This window comes from Cervus elaphus, chromosome 31, assembly GCF_910594005.1.
Source record: "Cervus elaphus chromosome 31, mCerEla1.1, whole genome shotgun sequence".
NCBI lineage: Eukaryota > Metazoa > Chordata > Mammalia > Artiodactyla > Cervidae > Cervus > Cervus elaphus.
Genome location: NC_057845.1, coordinates 12,020,676 through 12,041,491, shown reverse-complemented (window position 1 = coordinate 12,041,491; position 20,816 = coordinate 12,020,676). Strand labels below are relative to the sequence as shown.

Below are 20,816 nucleotides of genomic sequence, written 5' to 3'. Positions count from 1 at the left end.
GGTGAAAGGATTGGCTGCAAACAGTGAATCAAGTTAAAGGGAGAACCTACGACTGTGAGAATTATGGCAATATAACAGACCATAATGTTAAACTTCAAGGATACAAAAATAATATATCTTACAAAACCTGTTAGAAGGAGAGCTGAAAAAATTATGAACATTATTTTCCTTCGCTATATTAACAAGGAATCAAATGATCATCTAAAATAAAAACATGGAGTTTAAAAAAAAAGGAAAAAAACATTTCCCAACAGCACACAAAAATATTCAATCTTACAAATGAAAGGTATTTCTAGTTATAAAAGAAAAATTTCAGGCTACCTACAACATGGCAAGTAGTAGGAAGACTCTAAAATACCAACAGGAATGTTATAAGTAGATCATTTAGGAGGCACTATTCAATAGAAAAAATCAAACACTGTTTAAAGGTTCTGAGTGAATATCTCACCACCAATACCACCCCCCCATACCTTCCCAAAAGTTGTTTAAAGTCATGATGCACTATGAATTTCCTCAGATGCCCATTCTCCAATCTACAAAGCTTTTAAAAGGCAATAAGTGTTTCTGAGCCCATTGTGTTGGGCTGTGGTCATTATTCCACTCTGCCTCCATGCCACTCATCACCCCTTTTTTTCTGACAAGAGCTCCTCTCCCTACACCAGGTGGTTCTGCTTGGCTCATCAAACAAACCATACACCCTCATGACCAAGAGCCAGTCGAGTACTGAGTCCTTTGGTGGCTACGATGACTGGTCCAAAGATAGACACATGACCAAAAGCAGGACCAATGAGAACCCCTACTGGAAATTAAGAGTGCAAACTACCAGGATGAGGTTGGAATTCTAAGCTGGGAAGACACATTCCCAGAGCTACTGGATGCCATTTTCCCTGACCTCCTAGGGGAAGCCCATTTTTGCCAGAGAAAATGAGGATAAAGGATAAGCAGATAACAAGAGATCCCAACAGAGAAATTCCAGACAGCACCGAGTTTCGGTTCCAATGTCTAAGGATCCAGTTTCTGGATGCTGTTTTTGAAAAATTCTGTAAGCTATCCCTACTCCAAGATTCTCTCCATCAGTAGGAGGAAATATTCTCCATGTACAAGACAATTTCAAGCTCCTGTCAACATAAACTGACTCTACTCACCCTCCTTCCTCATTTTTCTTTTCTAAGATTCAGCTAGTCACTTATGAATAGGATCTCATTTCTCTCTAATTTTATTAACCCTTGAGCCTAGTTTTCATATGATGGACACCTACCCTTCCTACAATTTCCTCAGCTTAGGTTCCTTCCCTTTAAAAGACAAAGCCCAACAGAAAACAAAACCTCTCCCTTTTCTGTGAATTGCTCACAAGTTCTTTGCCTCTTGGGCTTTCCTCAAAGAGGCCACAGATGGCTGCATCACCCATACATGTTATTCTTACTGTAACCGACCACAGTTTTATTTTCCTCCCATGCTATTCCCTGAAAACTGCTCTTCATTTGCCAAGTTAGGAGACTGTTCTATTAAAAAACAATGTCCATGATTCAGAAATGGACAAAAGAGATTATGCACTGACTGTCTCAGCAGTGAAATACAGGTGTTGTCCTCCAGAGTCTGGAAGTGTTGGGGAAAGGAGATCTGATTCAATGGGGTATGTTCTTCTGACTGACTGGCTGTAGGTAACCCTGTTGCAAAGAGAAGGACACGGGACTGGGCAATAGAACAACAGTAACAAGAAGGCTACTCCATAAGGGTAGAGACTAATCTGACAGCAATGCAAATGCTTCCTGGTTCATGCACTGCAGATCAGATGATTCCTATCACAGCCCTGTGAATGAAGTCTGTTGAAAAAGAATTTAAATCTCTTCACATCAAACTGGATAACACCTTAGAGGTTATCTGATGAGGAAAACCTTTGATACGCATTCACTGTGCAACACAGTCATGATTTGCCTCGTCAACAATTATACTTCAATCACTTCTGGTTTGATGCTGGGAAAGACTGAAGGCAGGAGAAGGGGATGACAGAGGATGAGAGGGTTGCATGGCATCACCAACTTGATGGACATGAGTTTGAGCAAGCTTTGGGGGTTGGTGATGGACAGGGAAACCTGGCATGCTGCAGTCCATGGGGTTGCAAAGAGTCAGACACGACTGAGCAACTGAACTGAACTGAACTTCTGGTCTGCAGCCCATTTGCATCCCCATCATTTCTCTCATTTAGATATTAACTTAGCTTGACTTCCAGCACATAATACCTCCTGGTTCCGATCTTCAGTTTCTAGCTACTGCTTCCCCTCTGCTGATTTACTTTTGATTCCCTTAATGTTGCAACTCAACAAGGTTCTTTCTCAGGATTCTTCCCCAGAGGCATCATGAGGGTAAAATGACGGCAAACACTGGGCAAGGAAGCTTAGTACCTTGTTAATGCTAAATAAAAGTTAGATGGCACTAGCATCATCAACATTATCACCATGTGCCAACATCATCATCATTCGATTTTCTGTTGCTAAAATTATTTTATAAGCCTTTCTTGCCCCTGAGATCCCCTTTTAAGAACAGGTCCTGTGTTGTACTTGTTATTGTATCCTTGGCACCCAGAGCTATATGTCTGAAGATGGAAGAGAGAACCACTGGGCTCTAGAAAAGTATTTATATAATCATCTTGCACTTAATATTTTTAATGAAAGATCTATTTAAAAAGTCACAAACAAGCATTTGTCTCTTAAAATCCAGTCAGTCAGTCCAGTTGCTCAGTCGTGTCTGACTCTTTGCGACCCCATGAGCCACAGCACGCCAGGCCTCCCTGTCTATCACCAACTCCCGGAGTTTACTCAAACTCATGTCCATCAAGTCAGTGATGCCATCCAGCTATCTCATCATCTGTTGTCCCCTTCTCTTCCTGTCCCCAATCCCTCCCAGCATCAGGGTCTTTTCTAATGAGTCAACTCTTCGCATGAGGTGGCCAAAGTATTGGAGTTTCAGCTTCAGCATCAGTCCTTCCAATGAACACCCAGGACTGATCTCCTTTAGGATGGACTGGTTGGATCTCCTTGCAGTCTTAACATCCAAGCACCAGTAAAATTCCTGGGGAAGTTCTGGGATGACTCCTCGCTTCTGCTCCCCTCTCCCACTTTTTAGATCATGGGGTCTAAGACCCTGACGGCTCAGAGTCACTAGTAGAATGGGCTGGGGCACGGAGGGAGAGAGTAAGCTCCAGCTGGCCCCCAGGAAACTGAGAAATTGGATATGCAGTCAGAGTGACTAAGCAAGAGGGTGACTTTTAGAAATGTTAATGCACAGTTACTCTCCTTCTTTAAAAAAACACCTTCAAGGACACTTTTGTTGTCACAGATGTGAAAGTGAAAGAAGAAGTATTAAGTCACTCTGTCGTGTCCAACTCTTTGTGACCCCATGGACTATAGCCCTCCAGGCTCCTCTGTCTGTGGAATTCTCCAGGCAAAAACATTGGAGTGGTTTCCATTTCCTTCCCTAAAAGTGAAAGTTGCTCAGTTGTGTCTGACTCCTTGTGACCCCATGGATTATACAGTCCATGGAATTCTCTAGGCCAGAATACTGGAGTGGGTAGCCTCTCTCTCTCCAGGGGATCTTCCCAAACCAGGGATCGAACCCAGGTCTCCTGCATTGCAGCCAGATTCTTTACCAGCTGAGCCACAAGGGAAGCCTGTTATTAACAGAAGAGACCAAATTCATTCAAAGGGCTCACAAGGCCTGATGTCTGGACCCTTTCTTACTTCTCTAGCCTAACTTTTGTCTAATCATCTTAGGACTCTGGCCTACATGCATCCTTGTACACGATCTCTGTGGGTGGTGAGCTGAGACAAGCAGGTACGACCAGAATTTCAAGACGAAGGAGAAACAACCAAGGGCTAACTCTCCCTCTCCCCACCCACTCGCACCACGCTGTGACCACCAACAATCTGGCAAAGTCTGGGACTGGAAAGAACAATCCTGTGGCTTAGCCCTGGGACAAACAGCAGACTAAAGCAGTAAGCGAAGCTACCCAGGCATTAGTGGGATCTCTAAGTGGAGTGGGAATAAGGGTTGTTCTCAGAGTTATGAAGAGTGATTTTTATAGTCATCATGCAAATGTAAAAACATTATTTATAACTGACACTGAAGAAAAACTTAGATGCCAACTATGATACGTACATCAAAAGAATCATTCAACAGAAAATGATGATACAATCAATGTCACTAAATAAATGAGTTGCAACCTTCAGAAAATGTATTTAATCTTTAGAGTACATAATCTGCAGCTGTATCCAGAAAAGTAAAATAGTATCTAAAACCTATAAGCATGCATGCAGCATTCCAATTTACCAAACTTGTAAGTTATCCACAAAACTGTACTACAGGAACTCTTCAATTAACTGTTAATATTATTTCCAAAAATGTATATTTTAGAAATGTCATAGCTGCGCAAAGTAAATTTATTATCAGTGCTTATGTAATAGATTTTTTTAGAAAAATATAAAGAATGCAAATATTAGTGATTTCTACTTAAATACAAAGAAGTATCTTTTCACATCATGGTTCATACTCCTTCAAGACAAAAATTACTTGATATGCAATATACTGTGATAACACCATGTCATTTTGCTTTCCAAAACACAGGAGTTAGAATTTAGAGATTGTCTTTTCTTATAGTGCTATCAATAAAAATATACATGTAGGTGTATAAATGTAGATATATATTTCATTAACACACATTTTGGATCCAAAAAGGCCAAAGAAAATTTTCTTGCACATAAAAGATTACACTAAAGAGAATGTTGGCAGGTTATCTCTTGCTTACGGAAGGTAAGAAATTTTGCTTTGTCAAGAGGCAGAAGACTAATTCCTTGAAATGTTCTTAAAACACAAAGAGTTCCATATTGTAGGAATATATAACTATCTAGAAATGTGGGACAACATGCTTTGGACTCGTTATTTTAAACTGAATTAATTAAAAAAAACACCCTATACAATAATGGCAAGAAAACTCTGAAAAATTACACGAAGGTGGAAGATCTCTACAAATGGCAAGGGGGTGATTTCCAGGATCTAAAAATTATGTTAAAAAAATAAAGCACAGAACAGTACTTACTGTAAGCTAGTAAGAAAAAAAGGAAAAGTACATTCTTTCTTTTTCAGGAAGGATAAATCAAGGATGAAAATATTTATTAATAGAGGATGGATGGCAAGTGAGATTTCAGAGGGCAACTTCTTACTTGAGTGTTTCAATAATCTAAGTGTTTTACATTTTCAAATAGTAATAAGAAGGAGAGAAAAACTAAAATTAAATATAAACAAATAAATGAGCTAAAATATATCAAATTGATAACATAAAGTTAATTCTAGTCACTTTTCAACCAGTCCATCCTAAAGGAGATCTGTCCTGGGTGTTCATTGGAAGGACTGATGCTGAAGCTGAAACTCCAATACTTTGGCTACCTGATGTGACAAGCTGACTCATTTGAAAAGACCCTGATGCTGGGAAAGATTGAGGGCAGGAGGAGGAGGGGACAACAGAGGATGAGATGGTTGGATGGCATCACCGATTCAATGGACATGAGTTTGGGTAAACTCCGGGAGTTGGTGATGGACAAGGAGGCCTGGTGTGCTGCAGTCCATGGGGTCACAAAGAGTCGGACATGACTGAGCGACTGAACTGAACTGAAAGTTTTCATTGGAGTTTAGTTCATTTACAATATGTCAGTTTCTGCTCTATAGCAAGATGAATCAGTTATCTATGTTCTGTTTTAGATTATTTTCCCACAGGTCATTACAGTGTTGGGTGGAGCTCCCAGCAGGTTCTCATTGGTTATATATAGTAATATGTCTGTATGTGTCAATCCCAATCTTCCAATTTCCAGTTACTTTTAAACACAATACCTTGACTACACAGCCATGGTGGGATACACTCTAAAGATAAACAGAAGTGCCAAGACACCTTAACATTTGCTCAGTTGAGTGTTTTCTCTTTTTTAAAAAAAAACTGAAGTATATTTTACATACAAGATTGTACTTAAGTTGTTTTTACTAACAGTCTCATAAATTTAGTAAATAATTTCAAAAATATTTATGCATACTATAGGATAAAGCAAGCAAATATGGTACGGTGAATCATTAGGAACCAAGATGTTCGCTGCAAATGGTAAAATACAAACATGAAAGAAGCTACATGAACACGAAACATGCATGTGATCCAACACGAACCGCTGGCCGCCAGCAGAGACTTACTTCCTGGCAGTACTGCAGGATGCCCTCCTTGGTGCCAGTGCAGGTTTTGGTCCCCGATGGGTCCGACTCCCACTTCCCATTCTGCACGTTCATGTGCATGTTCAGCTTGCCACAGAACATGGCCACCTGGGGTTCTGCAAGCAGGCCGGCATTGCCGTCAGTGGGCACCTGGAAAGATAAGCTTGGGTCAGTTATAGAAATCCATAGCTCTGGGGTGGAGGCTGGAGGAAGGGCTGTGAAGAGAAACACAGCATGGAGATATGCTAAAAACAGCTCTATTCGTGGGAACTCTCAATTATGAATCTCTACGGGTTATGCTTTCTGTGAGCTGGGCTTTCCCCCGTGGCTCAGATGGTGAAGAATCTGCCTGCAGTGTAGGAGACCTGGGCTTGAGCCCTGGGTCAGGAAGATGCCTTAGAGAAGGGACTGGCTACCTCCTCCAGTATTCCTGCCTGGAGAATTCCATGGACAGAGCAGCCTGGCGGGCTAGAGTCCATGGGGTTGCAAAGAATAGGACAGGACTGAGCGATTAAGCACAGCACAGCATATATATATATATATATATATATATATATATATATTGGCCAGGCCACACAGCCTGTGGGATCTTAGTTCCCCAACGAGGGATTGATCCTGGGTCACAGCAGAGAAGCACTGAGTCCAAACCCTGGACCGCCAGGTCCATATAAATATTTTTAAAAGGGGAAAATGGAAGTTCTGAAATATCCACACTGCCCCACTTACTGTGTTCTGATAGCTCAAAAAGGGGAAAAAAAAAATCAGCATGAGATGACAAATAAATTGGCAAGAGTAAAAGTCTTATTCAAAATCAAAGAATCAAAAGACAGGACATGGAGGCCAAGTAATTCCTCCCTGGTTAAATCCAGCTGCCGAGGAAATGTGTGAGGTCCATGCCAAGAAGAGTTAACTTCCAACAGAAGCCATGCATGTAGCTGGGAACTGGGTGATTCTAGAATAACTTGTATCATGTCTAAAAATTGCTCACAGGAGGGAAAAAAACAACAACACTAAAATTACACCAAGAGATTTCGGTTAAAGAAAGAGCTTCCTGACACTTCTTCCCACAGAAATGTAAAAATAGATCAAACATCTGCCCATTCTAGTCATCATCATACACATTTTGTCCATAAATCCCTAAGAGGATTTTTATCCTTAAAAAAAAAAAAAAATCGTGCACTGAACCCAGCTGAGACCTCTCAGACCTGAGCAAAAGCTCCCGGGCACAATCTCTAAAACCATGCTTCAGGTTAACATTTTCTACATTTCTAGTTCTACTTTGTAAAATGTATTTAGTAAGATTCTGCTTCTATGATGCCCAAGGTAAGAAACAGCAATGCAAGCCATAGTACTGGATCGTCAGCAGAGTAGCTGGGACCCCTCAACTCCCCAGTTTGGGGCTTTACCCACCATCTATGATTTCCCAGTCAGAAACTGAGAGGCCCACGCTCCAACAGATGCAAAGAAGCAGTCTAAGCAGAATGCTTCATAAACGTTACGTTTCACAGTTTTCTTGAGGGAATAAGAGTAAATTTAATGCCTTGATCCTCAAAAAACAGCATATAAATTTTGTCCATTTTACTGAATTAAATAGTAAGATAGTAACATTGCAAGAAAGTCAAGCAGTCAGATACCTATAGACAAGGCCCCATATTAGATGCAATGAAGGACATAAAATATATTTATAACATAGATAAATACATAAAACATATATTAATACATTTATTTTTAAATTCCACTGTCAAGAAATTGAAAATCTAATAATGAAATCATCATTATATTTGCCATGGTACTTTATTCTGCTCAAACTCATTCTTGTCCCAAAGACTTCCAGTCTAAGAATCTTGAGAACTTACCCATAACTGAACAGGAAGACTAATGATCTTTTACCATGGTTGGTAATAATTTTGTTGAATAAACTCCCCCCCGCCTCTATCTCAACATTTCTCTGTACCTCAGATTCTCCACAGTGAGTTCACCACAGTTTCTATCTCCTTGTCAACATGAAGTCCCTGCATTCCAAATCCTCCCCTCAAGCAACATGAGGTACCAATTTCTCTACCCCATGGCACCCAGTTTCCAAGAGTCCCAATAGTCCCTACTTCCTAGACTAATGTTCTCATCACTGTCATCCCATAAAATATTCAGGGTTTTTCTGTTGTAGCAAATAAAGTAGGGCAAAAATGATACATGTTTTCCAAGGCAAGGCTGCAAAGGGCATTAGGGTTGCTTGCTGCTCTCTGGGATCACTTGGTATTGGGGGGCGGGGAGGGGTGTCCAGCTGCCATGTTGGAAGGACACTCAAGCAGCCCTGCGGAGAGGCCCATGTAATGCGGAATCAAGGTCTCCTGTTAACAGCAACATTAGTGAGCTTGGAAACACCCTACAGCCTCATCAAGCCTTCATCTGCTGACATGACTGAAACCTCAAGACAGAACTTGAGCCAGAACCACCCAGAAGACACTCCCAAGTTCTCCACAGAAACTGAGATAACAAGTCTTTGTTATTCTAAACCATTCATTTTGAGGTAACCTATTACACAACAATAAGATACCCAATAAGTTCTTCCTTTTCTCCAGCTTCACAATACATCCACAAATATGCTCAGATCTCCTCTGCTGGAAAAAAAAGCAAATAGACAAAAAATATTTCCTTCCATTCTATTATATTCTAGGGCAGGGAGGGTCAACACATTTTCTATGTCAAAGGGCAGACAGTGAATATTTTAGGTTTTGTGAACCATACAGTCTCTTGTACCTGCTCAACTCTATTTTGTGTGCGTTGAGTCGTCATGTTGGACTCTTTGCAACCCTATGGACGTTAGCCCGCCAGGCTCCTCCATCCATGGGATTCTTCAGGCAAGAATATTGGAGTGGGTTGCCATGCCCTCCTCCAGGGGATCTTCCTGATGCAGGGATCGAACTTGTGTCTCTTACGTCTCCTGCACTGGCAGGCAGGTTCTTAACCACTAGCGCCAATTGGGAAGCCCTTAAGCCCGTTGCTGTAATACAAAAGCAGCCTCAGACAACATGGGTGTGGCTGCTTCATAGGAACATTTTCTTTATAAAACAGGCAGTAAACCAGATCTGACCAGTGGCCCCTAGTTTACCCATCTCTGCTCTAGAAGAACTATTATTTTTCATTTTTTCCAACAAATCCTATCAGATGGTGATTTAAATACTCAGTGATACCACCTTCTTACCTGCTTCTTAAGACTCTTATAGGGTGGTTTACATTTCCACCCTTGGAACAATTTTCTCAAAGGTTACATACAACTTCCTAAGAAAGTATTTTTCTCCAGTACCTGTTACTTTTCAATTTCTTTGCCATACCTGAATTCTTCCTTGCAAGTCTTTCCCCTTGGCTTCTTTTGCAGTGAACTAGCCTAGCTCCCTATTTTTCTGATTATCCTCTTACTAACTCAAAATCCTTCAATGCCACAAATAAGACATTCCTATTGGCCATTGCTTCTCTTTTATCTACTTGAAGAAGTCTTTCATCTCCTTGCTGCTGAGTGGCAACTAAAATATAACAATGGCAATAATATATAAATAAAGCAACTAACATTTCTTCATTCAGTAAATGTGAGTATACAATACATGCAAGGCACTTTGTTTTTGGGGACAAAGCAATAAATCAGGCAAGTGCTTATCCTGATAATAGCATGACCAACCAGTTTGCTTGGGACTAAGGGGTTTCCAGGATATGAGACTTTTAGCACTAAAACTATCAGATGCACTGGTAAGTTGAGACAACTGGTCACTCTATCGGACAAACAAATCAAATGTTTCTCCATTTTTCCTACCTTGACTTTTTACCATCTTTCTATTTTTTCCATTCTTCATTATTTTTCTGTCTTTTTGACTTTACAGTTATTTTAATTGCCATCTGTTTGTATATTTCTATATTCCCACTACCAAATGGTGGTAATCATTCTCTCATTCCCCTCAAATGAACTGATTATGGCCCTATCATCTTACTGGAATATATCTTTAATTGCCTATGACTTCCTCCTTTTGACAATGGGAGTTAAGAAGACAAATGCTTCAAACCTTTCAGATTTCTACCAGATGAGATTTAGTATTAACTTAAAAAAAAATTATGGAGAGTCATGATCATTAACATCCCCATTTTCTTAGAATCAAGTTTTTAATAGTTCAAACCTTGATTCCTCAACAGTCAGGACAACTTATTATGCTGGAAATTATAAAATTGGCTGTATGTGTATACCTGTGACATTTGACATCACAAGAAGCCCTTTATAAATAAATACTTCAATCACAAAAACGTATGTCTTGAACAAAAATTCTTTTCCAAGCCAATACCAGCCGTGTACAAGATCCAAGTAAGGGAATAGTAGAGAACAAACGGAACCAGATGCTTTTCTATTCTTAATGAAGTACACCTGCAAAGAATTTCATGTTTTAGGTAACATATCCCTGGTTTGGTTAATAAAAACAAGACAAACAACCCAGGATCCTTACTGGCATCAGATAACCCATCTAAGAAACAAAGTCTGGTTTCTGAGGGCAGCCCACTCACACACTGTCGTTCAAACAGAAGGGGACCATGACCATGCCAAGGTGGTCACATGGAAGATAATACCCAGCCTTCCAAGGGCCCAACAGGTTTACCCAAATCCCTTTTCCTGAATGAAACCTCAGAAAATGGCTTAATACATCATACACAGTGTCCTTTTCAGGACTTGTTAAAATGAACACTCTTGAAACTGAAATCTTTCCATCCTAGGGTAAATTATTTGCAGCTAGTGACAAGGCATAATACCCTGTCAAAGTCATCCTAAAGGTAATTATTCCTAACTTTTACAAATCATTTCTCCTTTAAATAGAAAATATAAAATCTTGAGTGGATGGGGAATATATCCACTTAAATAATGATGATTTTAATTTTGCTTTCATCCTAACACCATCTAAAGTAACAACTTAATGTTACTTGGCAGAAATCTAAGACAACACATAAAAGATTGGCACCCTGCTATAAATGGCCATTCACAGTCTCCGCATTTCAGAGAGACTGAAGACGAAGATAATTCTTATAACTTGAATGACTTTCCACTGACATCATAAGACTAAAGATGTTTTCCCATGGGAAAACAGTGCTCAATGACAAGGAACAGAATAACCGGCTGAAACAATGGCGCATGAACATTGCCTGAGAAGCAACGGGCTATTTACAGAATGCTCTGAACTACAGAGACCCAGTGCTACAGCTAAAAAATCCTGTCTATCTTTTAAAAACAACCATTTGCTGCCAGCTCTGTATTTTAGGGTCATCATATACAGACAAGCTGCCAAGGGAAAATGGACTTCCCAAAAGTAAGTTAGCTAGAGAACAGCGGAAGGGGAAATTAAAACAAACAAATAAAATATATATACCTAATCTGGGCCACGCTGCAAAGGCGACCCTGGAAACCTACACCTAGCTGGAATCGGTGCAATTTACAAGCACAAGACCGACTTCTCAAACAAGTTCTCACACTGTCTTTCAAACTGGGTGTTCCCTTTCTCCAAAAAGTTTCTCTTTATTATCATCAAGGAGATCAAAATTCCTTATAGAGCTGGCTTGGCAGCATTCCTCCCCACACAGTCCCAACTCAAAGAGAAAGGGAACAAGGAACTCTCTGTTTCACTGGCCGAGAAGTCTAGCTTGGCAAGGAGAAGGCACAGATCCATAGCTTAGTGCATCCGTGGATTTATGTAATTTTAAGGTTTCTGGCTAACGAAAACCATCTGGTTTCTGCATTTAAACGAACTTCTTACTGGTCTGAATAGCTAGCTGGCCTCCTATAGCCGAGTGTTGACTACTATTTAATCAGTACACAATTTCCTTGGAGTGATTAGATTTTATATAGTGAGTAGCTTTTAAAAAGCACAACATGATGATACTTCTATCACATCCATGATTTCCTCATATAAACAATTTTCCGTTAGCCAGGGCATAATACAATTATGCCCCCTGCACATGCACAAAAATATTTTTAAACATTCAGATTTTCCATTTTCAGTGTAATTATTCTGCAGCGTCACAATCAAGAAGATTTGAGCATGAACTCCTTTCAAGGCCAAATAAAGTACCTCATTTAATCCTTAACATAAACAAATTTTCAGTCTCCAAAGGAAAAGAAGATCTGTAAGGCTTTCCTTTAAATGCAAACAAACAAACCCAAAAACCCCAACAACAGTAACTTAAGCAGAACCAGAACATCTACAATTGCCCATTTTGTCTCCAACAGAGGAGAACTGAAATTAAAATCAGGATCACAGAACTGAAAGGATCTGTAAAATCATCTGTCTCAACTCTAAGCAGAAGGAAAAGGCTCTGGAGGAATTTGTTTAAGGTCACAGAAGTATGAGCAGGCAGAGCTGGGAGCTGGACCTATGCCATCAAGGGTTTTGTTGATGTGACCAGGGTGACTCTCAAATTAAAACGGAAAATTGCAATTTTCCAAGGTTTGGCCCCTGTGTGTGGGTGCATGTATTTGTAGTGAGAAAACAGAGGAGCTAATCAAAGCATACAGAAAACTGGAAAGTGATTACCAAAACTGCACACACAGCTTCAATTTACCTGTGTGGAGAGGGGCTACGCTCCTCACATTCGTTAGCTGCTGTATAGTTATTTCAGAGCTTGAAAACATGACGTGCGTGCTCAGAGGTGTCTGACTCTTTTGTGACCCACAGGAATGTAGCCCTCCAGGCTCCTCTGTCCACGGGGATTCTCCAGGCAAGAATACTGGAGTGGGTTGCCATGCCCTCCTCCAGGGGATCTTCCTGACCAAGCGATTGAACCAGGGTCTCTTATGTCTCCTGCATTGGCAGGTGGATTCTTTACCACTGTGCTACCTGGGAAGATCAGAGCTCGAGGTTCAGGCCTAAAATTGACTTGTCACAAGTGAGTGAAGAGAGAAGACATCCCTTGCAGAGATCTAATCCACATATTTCACTCCTTGAAATCTGACATTCTTTTGGGGACACCAGTGAACTGGCTTCAAATGACAGTTCTAGCTCCTTGATGGATCCATGGCCTCTGCTGATACTGGTAAAGGTAATTCTTAAACTGAGACACACAGCATGGAGGCCATCCCAGGGGGAGAGCCCACACCACAAGTCTACACCTACGACAGCCTGCATGTGAGGGAAACACCTGTCAAGGAATCCTAACCCACAATCACAGTCCTCCAGCTGAGCATGAGCTTGATTTACCCTAAAAATAGGACCTGCTAGCCTTAGGAGGAAATTCCCTTCCCGACCTCTCTAGATAATCCATTTCCATATTGTCTCTTTTAAAGCTCTATTGATACTATGCGTAAAATAGATCACTAACGAGAACCTACTGGATAGTATTTTGCCAACAAAGGTCCGTCCGTACAGTCAAAGCTATGGTTTTCCCAGTAGCCACGTACCAATGTGAATCATAAAGAATGCTGAGTGCCGAAGAACTGAAGCTTTCAAATTGTGATGCTGCAAAAGACTGTTTGGAGAATCCCTTGGGCAGCAAGGAGATCAAACCTATTAAACCTACTGGAAATGAACCCTGAATATTCACTGGAAGGTCTGATGCTGAAGCTGAAGCTCCAATACTCTGACCACCTGATGCGAAGGGCCGACTCATTGGGGAAAAAACTCTGATGCTGGGAAAGGTTGAACGCAGGAGAAGAAGGGGGAGGTGGAGGATGAGATAGTTGGATGACATCCCTGATTCAGTGGACATGAGTTTGAGCAAACTCAGGACACAGTGAAGGACAGGGAAGCCTGGCATGCTGCAGTCCACGGGGTGCAAAGAGTTGGCCATGATTTAGGGACTGAACAACAACACTGAATAGCAGAGAGAACTCTACTCTGCTCTGGTGACTTAAACGGGAAGGAAATCCATGAGGAGGGGACATACATATACACATAGCTACTTCACTTTGCTGTACAGTAGAAACTACCACAAAATCATAAAGCAACTACACGTGCACGCGTGCTAAGTCACGTCAGCGGTGGTCGCTCTTTGCAGCCCTATGGACTGTGGGCCTCCAGGCTTCTCTGTCCACGGGATTCTCCAGGCAAGAATACTGAAGTGGACTGCCATGCCCTCCTCCAGGGGATCTTCTCGACCCAGGGATCGAACTCAGGTCTCTTATGGCTCCTGCATTGGTAATCAGGTTCGTTACCAGTCGCACCACCTGGGAAGCCAATGAAACAACTATGCTCCAGTAAAATTTAATTTAAAACAGTGCCTTGGAAGAAAAGCTATGACCAACCTAAACAGCATATTAAAAAGCAGAGACATTACTTTGCCAACAAAGGTCCATCTAATCAAGGCTATGGTTTTTCCAGTAGTTATGTATGGATGTGAGAGCTGGACTATAAAGAAAGCTGAACGCCGAAGAATTGATGCTTTTGAATTGTGGTGTTGGAGAAGACTCTTGAGAGTCCCTTGGACTGCAAGGAGATCCAACCAGTCCATCCTAAAGGAGATCAGTCCTGGGTATTCATTGGAAGGACTGATATTGAAGCTGAAACTCCAGTACTTTGGCCACCTGACGCAAACAGTTGACTCATTGGAAAAGACCCTGATGCTGGGAAAGATTGAGGGCAGGAGGAGAAGGGGATGACAGAGGATGAGATGAGTCGGCATCACCGACTCAATGGAGATGAGTTTGTGTAAACTCCGGCAGTTGGTGATGGACAGGTAGGCCTGGCGTGCTGCGGTTCATGGAGTCGCAAAGAGCCAGACACGACTGAGCAACTGAACTAAAGTAAACTGAACTATATAAGACACTGTACTCCCCCAATCCATGAACTTTCTCTGAATGAAGGACATCAAACTTATTACTAAATTGATTTAGTTTTGTTATTTGATAGTGTCAAACTTTTTTTTCTGCTTAAAGAATAGGTATTCTAAAATTGACTCCAGATTCCTTCCAACTTACAACAAAGGCCTGTAAATAAATTCTCGCTGCTGGTGCCCAGCAGAAAATCAAGAGTTCTCTCAACAGAAAACTTTGTTATTCAAAGTTTATTATAAAACTTTGTTATTTGGGGAATTAATTACCCATATTTACAGCACAAATTTTAGGCAGGCCCAAGAAGAGTGATGCCCACTGTCTGGAACAGAAATAAAACTGGAATTAAAAAAAACAAAGCCTCATGTAGGACAACTGACCAAACTCTTCAGCTATAGTTTTCTATCCAATTAATGCCCGTTTAATCCTAAACAGTAAATGTCCTATATTTTAACTGAATGTATATATACATATACATCATATACATACTATACCATGTATAATTGCATTTATTGTGTTTTGACATAACAATTAAAATTCTTTTCAGTGTCAGTCACTTTGACGTTTATCTCTTTAATTCTGTCTTGCAGTTTTCCTGCCATGTTTCACATACAAAAACATACTGTATCATGATTTTTATATTATTTTGACTCTGTCAATATTGTTATATCTCATTAACCTTGATCACATGAATATGAAGATAAAAACAGAGTTAAGGGCAAAAATGGGAGCATCTACTCAGGCCTTTCCCTTCATCATCTCATTTGACTCTCAGAAGAACCAAGATAATTCACTTCCACATCTACTTAGATAATCAGAAAGACTCAAAACCTCCCTAAGAGTCTAATCACAGCTGTTTACTCCAAAGTCCATGCTTACTTTTTTTCATGGTTAACCAGCTGGCATTCCTGCTACCAGTTCTCAAGCATTTTTATTTTCGGTTCTTGAATATTATTTTCAAATAACATTCTCCCTGACGACAGTAGTATCTTGCAGTTCTTAGCTGCTTCTGCTGCTGCTGCTGCTAAGTCACTTCAGTCGTGTCCGACTCTGTGCGACCCCCATAGACGGCAGCCCACCAGGCTCCCCCATCCCTGGGATTCTCCAGGCAAGAACACTGGAGTGGGTTGCCATTTCCTTCTCCAATGCATGAAAGTGAAAAGTGAAAGTGAAGTCGCTCAGTCGTGTCCGACTCTTAGAGACCCCATGGACTGCAGCCCATCAGGCTCCTCCGTCCATGCGATTTTTTCCAGGCAAGAGTACTGGAGTGGGGTGCCATTGCCTTTTCCGAGTTCTTAGCTACTGGCTCTTAAAAAATATTTTTAGACCAAGTAAAAGGGCAACAAATTCAGTTTTAAAAAAAGTTTAAATGTTTAATCTGCATTTTCTAAATTAAACTCCTAGACGTTAACACTTAGTAACCTTTGGTAGTTTCCTCCTTAAGAAGCTGCCCCAGAAATGAAAAGGGAAAACTTTCCCCTAAATTAGTTTTTACCTTAAATCAGAAACAGCTAATCAAATCACCAAAATAGGGGTCCAGAATCCCCAACAGTCTAAATGGTGAATGCATGTCCTTCAAGGCTTATGTTACTTTATCTCTATTTGCTAATTTCTCAACAATGAGCACATTCACAGGCGATGAGCATACCTATATACATGCACATCCCTGTATTGTATATGCGTGTTAGTCACTCAACCATGTCTACTCTTGCGACACCACGGACTGTATCCCACCAGGCTCCTCTGTCCATGGGATTCTCCAGACGAGAATACTAGAGTTGGTTGCCATTTGCTTCTCCACGGAATCTTCCGGACCCAGAGACTGAACCCGGGTCTCCTGCATTGCAGGCAGATTCTTTACCATCTGAGCTAGGGAAGCCCTATATTCCTGTATTATACCTCCTATAAAGCCACCGTATAATATGTAGTAATGTGGTGTTAATAGCAGTAATAAACACACAGAGTTTACAGGCAGAGAGCAACTAGAGCAAATCTCAAAAGACAGTGCTTTGCTAAAGGCTCACTCTAGAGTGAGCATTTAAGCCACGTTGCTAAAAAGCTGAAGGACGTGGAAACTGGGCTCCATGGGGATGCTGGTTTGAGTGGCATTCACTATAAAGGAATCTGATGGTACCAAATGAACTATTTTCCAGTATGATTTCCATTAGTTCTGACAGCTAGGGCAGATAAGCATTCAGCCCATAATGCTACAGAGAAAATGGAAACTCACACTTTAGATACAAGAGATAATTTATTCAATTTCAAATTACTATTTTCTATCAAATTAGGCCAAGCTCAGCCAAGATCTTCCCAATCAAGGGCTTCCCTGATAGCTCAGTTGGTAAAGAATCTGCCTGCAATGCAGGAGACCTGGGTTCGATCCCCGGGTTGGGAAGATCCCCTGGAGAAGGGAAAGCCTACCCACTCCAGTACTCTGGCCTGGAGAATTCCATGGACTGTATAGTCCATGGGGCTGCAAAGAGTCGGACACGACTGAGTCACTTTCACTTTTCAGCCAAGATCAGGTGACCCATAGGTGTGTGAGCTATAAAAATCGTTATTATTTTAAGCCACTGAACTTTGGGTTGGGTTGTGGCTTAGCAGCATTATTGTAGCAAGAGGAATTAATACAGGCAAGTATTATATAGAGCAATAAATAAAGTACTAAATAACAGAACCAGGGCTCAAAGTTATTTCAGAAGGAAGACAATCAAACTGAATTTTTAAAGTGTATGTGTGTCAGCCACTCAGTCGTGTCCAACTCTTTTAGACCCCATGGACTGTAGCTCGCCAGGCTCCTCTGTCCCTGGGATTCTCCAGGCAAGAATACTGGAGTGGGTTGCCATTTCCTCCTACAGGGGATCTTCCCAACCCAGGGATCAGACCCGCGTCTCCTGCACTGCAGGAGGATTCTTCACCGATGAGGTTGTTTCCGAAAGTTTTTAAGCAATAGGACTTTATGCTGAAATAAAATTTTGTGTGGCAGTCTCACAGCTGAGTTCTTCCCTTGGAACCTGGATGTCAGCCCCACCAGATTGTTGAGATGCTGGTCCCCCAGAAACTCTGCTTTTCTACTATTTGCTCTATTGTTAACCTATGGGTCTTACTGAATTCTCAAAATGGTTATAGGGTTCCTCAGCATCCACAGAGGATTTGTTCCAGACCCTCCCCGCTGCCCCGCCTTCTGTACCAAACCCAGATGCTCAAGTCCGTGATATCAAAGGATACGGTACAGTCAGCATTCCTTGGATATTGAACCCCGGACACCCAGGGCTAACTATACTGGGAGCACCAGCTGGTTCAACAGAGGAACTGAATTGTTCATTTGAGCTCACTGCAATTAACATAAATTTAAATTTAAAAACTGATTACTCAATCCTATTATTGAAAAATTTTAAAGCATATTTAGAAAAATGTGGGTAAGCAAATCTACCCCGTGACTGTAAATTTTATATACTTTATGAAATTTTCCCAGCCAAAATTTAGTGTTCCAACTGAAATTTTGATGATAGGATTTTTCTTTCTTTTTCTTTATATGTCTGTAGATGATAAACAATTTGCTTAAATGCACGAGCCTTAAAAAGAAAATAAATGCATTCTGTTTTAACTCAATTGGCTTGTTTTTAAATTGAAGAATAGTTGCTGTACAATATTAAATGCTACAGGTGTACAAAGAGTGAGTCACAATTTTTAAAGGTTGTTCTCCATTTATAGTAATTGAAAACTACTGACTATATTGCCCATACTGCACAGCATATCCTTGTAGCTTATTTGATACATAATAGTTTGTGCCCAACCCCTATGCTGCCCCTCTTCCTTCCCCTCTCCCCACTGGGAACCATTGGTTTGTTCTGTATGTCTGTGACACCCACTGTTTTTGAAAGGAAATACTTTAATATGGTGTAATGCTATTAAACAGACGATGTTCCTGGTCACAGTTTATATGTGGCTGTGTGCATACAACATCAGATCCAATCCTTTGGCCACCTGATATGAAGAGCTGACTCATTAGAAAAGACCCTGATGCTGGGAAAGATTGAAGGCAGGAGAAGGGGACGATAGAGGGTGAGATGGTTGGATGGCACCACCGGCTCGAGGGACATGAGTGTGAGCAAACTCCAGGAGTTGGCGATGGGCAGGGAGGCCTGGCGTGCTGCAGTGCGTGGGGCTGCAAAGAGTGGGACACGACTGAGCGACCAAACAACAACATTCTAATTACACTTTTTCCAGGAAAGGACACACAGATTTCATCAGCAAATACTCAGGCCACTAAGAACACAGGCCACCAACCACTCTGTGATCGCTGAAAGCCGTGGGACAGAAGCAGGAGGGTTCTCGCGCAGGAGGGTTCTCGCCACGCACAGCCCAGGCCCAGCTGTGGGAGGCAGGTGTGTGTGCAGAGGAAAGGGCAGGGTGACCAGTGGGGACACGGGGAGCTCTGGAATGCTGTATCGAGTACTTCGTCACCTGATACCTCACTGAGATCCTACTAGATTGGCACCAAACATTGATACCTCGCATTGAGATCACACCACTTGGCAGCAAATGAGCCTCAAAGTCTCAGTGTCACCTGAGTTTAGTGGACAGACAAAGCCAAGTAAGTGGAACAGTTCTGAACTCTAGCTGTAATTGATTTCATTGCCCTGGGCTACAGTCTCCCTACATAATTTTCAAGCTAAACTGTTAGGACTATTCCTAAGGTGAGTCCTCTTAATATGAGACCCTGGATGTTGACAAATTTGTGCTACTTCACTCATCAACCTGGCAGATTCACAGAGCCTTTATCTTCTACTCAATATCATATGCCTCAGGATCTAACACAGTTCTAAACCTGACTTTTATCAACAGCGCCTTATCTAGAGCACTACAATGAATTTTCAAGAGCATAAAACTTAGGCTTAAGGTACAAAACTAAGGCTTAAGGTACAAGTTTTAATATATGTGTTGCTGAAGTGAGCACTACACATTCTAAAGTTTGTTAGTTCTTGTTATCCTCTTTATTTCTTTCACTTACTGCAATGATGTAAAGCATAGAAGAAATAAAGGCCCCAGGGATTACTGGGTAGAAAGAGGAAGAAAACAGTGTTTGAACAAGTGGCAGGAGGGAAGTACGTGGAAAACAAGCCTCCAGAAGAAGTGGATTTATAAACGGAGCCAAATCACTTAATTAGAACATGTACAGTAAGGTCATGTACAGTACATAGACATGGATAGTACAGAAGTAGATATATTCATAAGAGTTACCCATACTACTTGGACAAGGGGGGAAAACAGCATACTTCTCTGCTCTTTGTCAGCCCAGAAATTCATCTCTATTTATCTTTATAGCCTCTACTAGGTTTCAGGTTTCAAGTCACCGTGAAACCAATGTAGGTGGAGAGACAACAAGGGCAAAAACAGGGAGAGGTTGTTAATGAGATTCCTAGTCTTTAGTTGTATGTTGTTACCCTGTTTATTAAAATGATATGCAGAGTAAGTACATCATGAGAAATGCCAGGATGGATAAAGCTCAAACTGGAATCAAGATTGTGGAGAGAAATATCAATAACCTCAGATATGCAGATGACACCACACTTATGGCAGAAAGTGAAGAGGAATGAGTCTCTTGATGAAAGTGAAAGAGGAGAGTGAAAAAGCTGGCTTAAAATTCAACATTCAAAAAACTAAGATCATGGCATCCGGTCCCATCGCTTCATGGCAAACAGATGGGGAAACCATGAAAGACTTCATTTTCTTGGGCTCCAAAATCACTGCAGATGGTGACTGCAGCCATGAAATTACA

General features: G+C 41.2%; 1 protein-coding gene across 7 annotated transcripts in view; it reads right to left on the bottom strand.

Moving 5' to 3' along the window:
- LOC122687615 (amyloid beta precursor protein) overlaps positions 1 to 20,816 on the bottom strand; it is a 288,333-nt gene that overhangs the window by 218,484 nt on the left and 49,033 nt on the right. For all 7 annotated transcript variants that reach the window (XM_043893224.1, XM_043893225.1, XM_043893226.1 and 4 more), the window contains exon 2: positions 6,229 to 6,396. In XM_043893224.1, the coding sequence (XP_043749159.1) occupies positions 6,229 to 6,396 (168 nt within the window). The remainder of the gene's footprint in view (positions 1 to 6,228; positions 6,397 to 20,816) is intronic.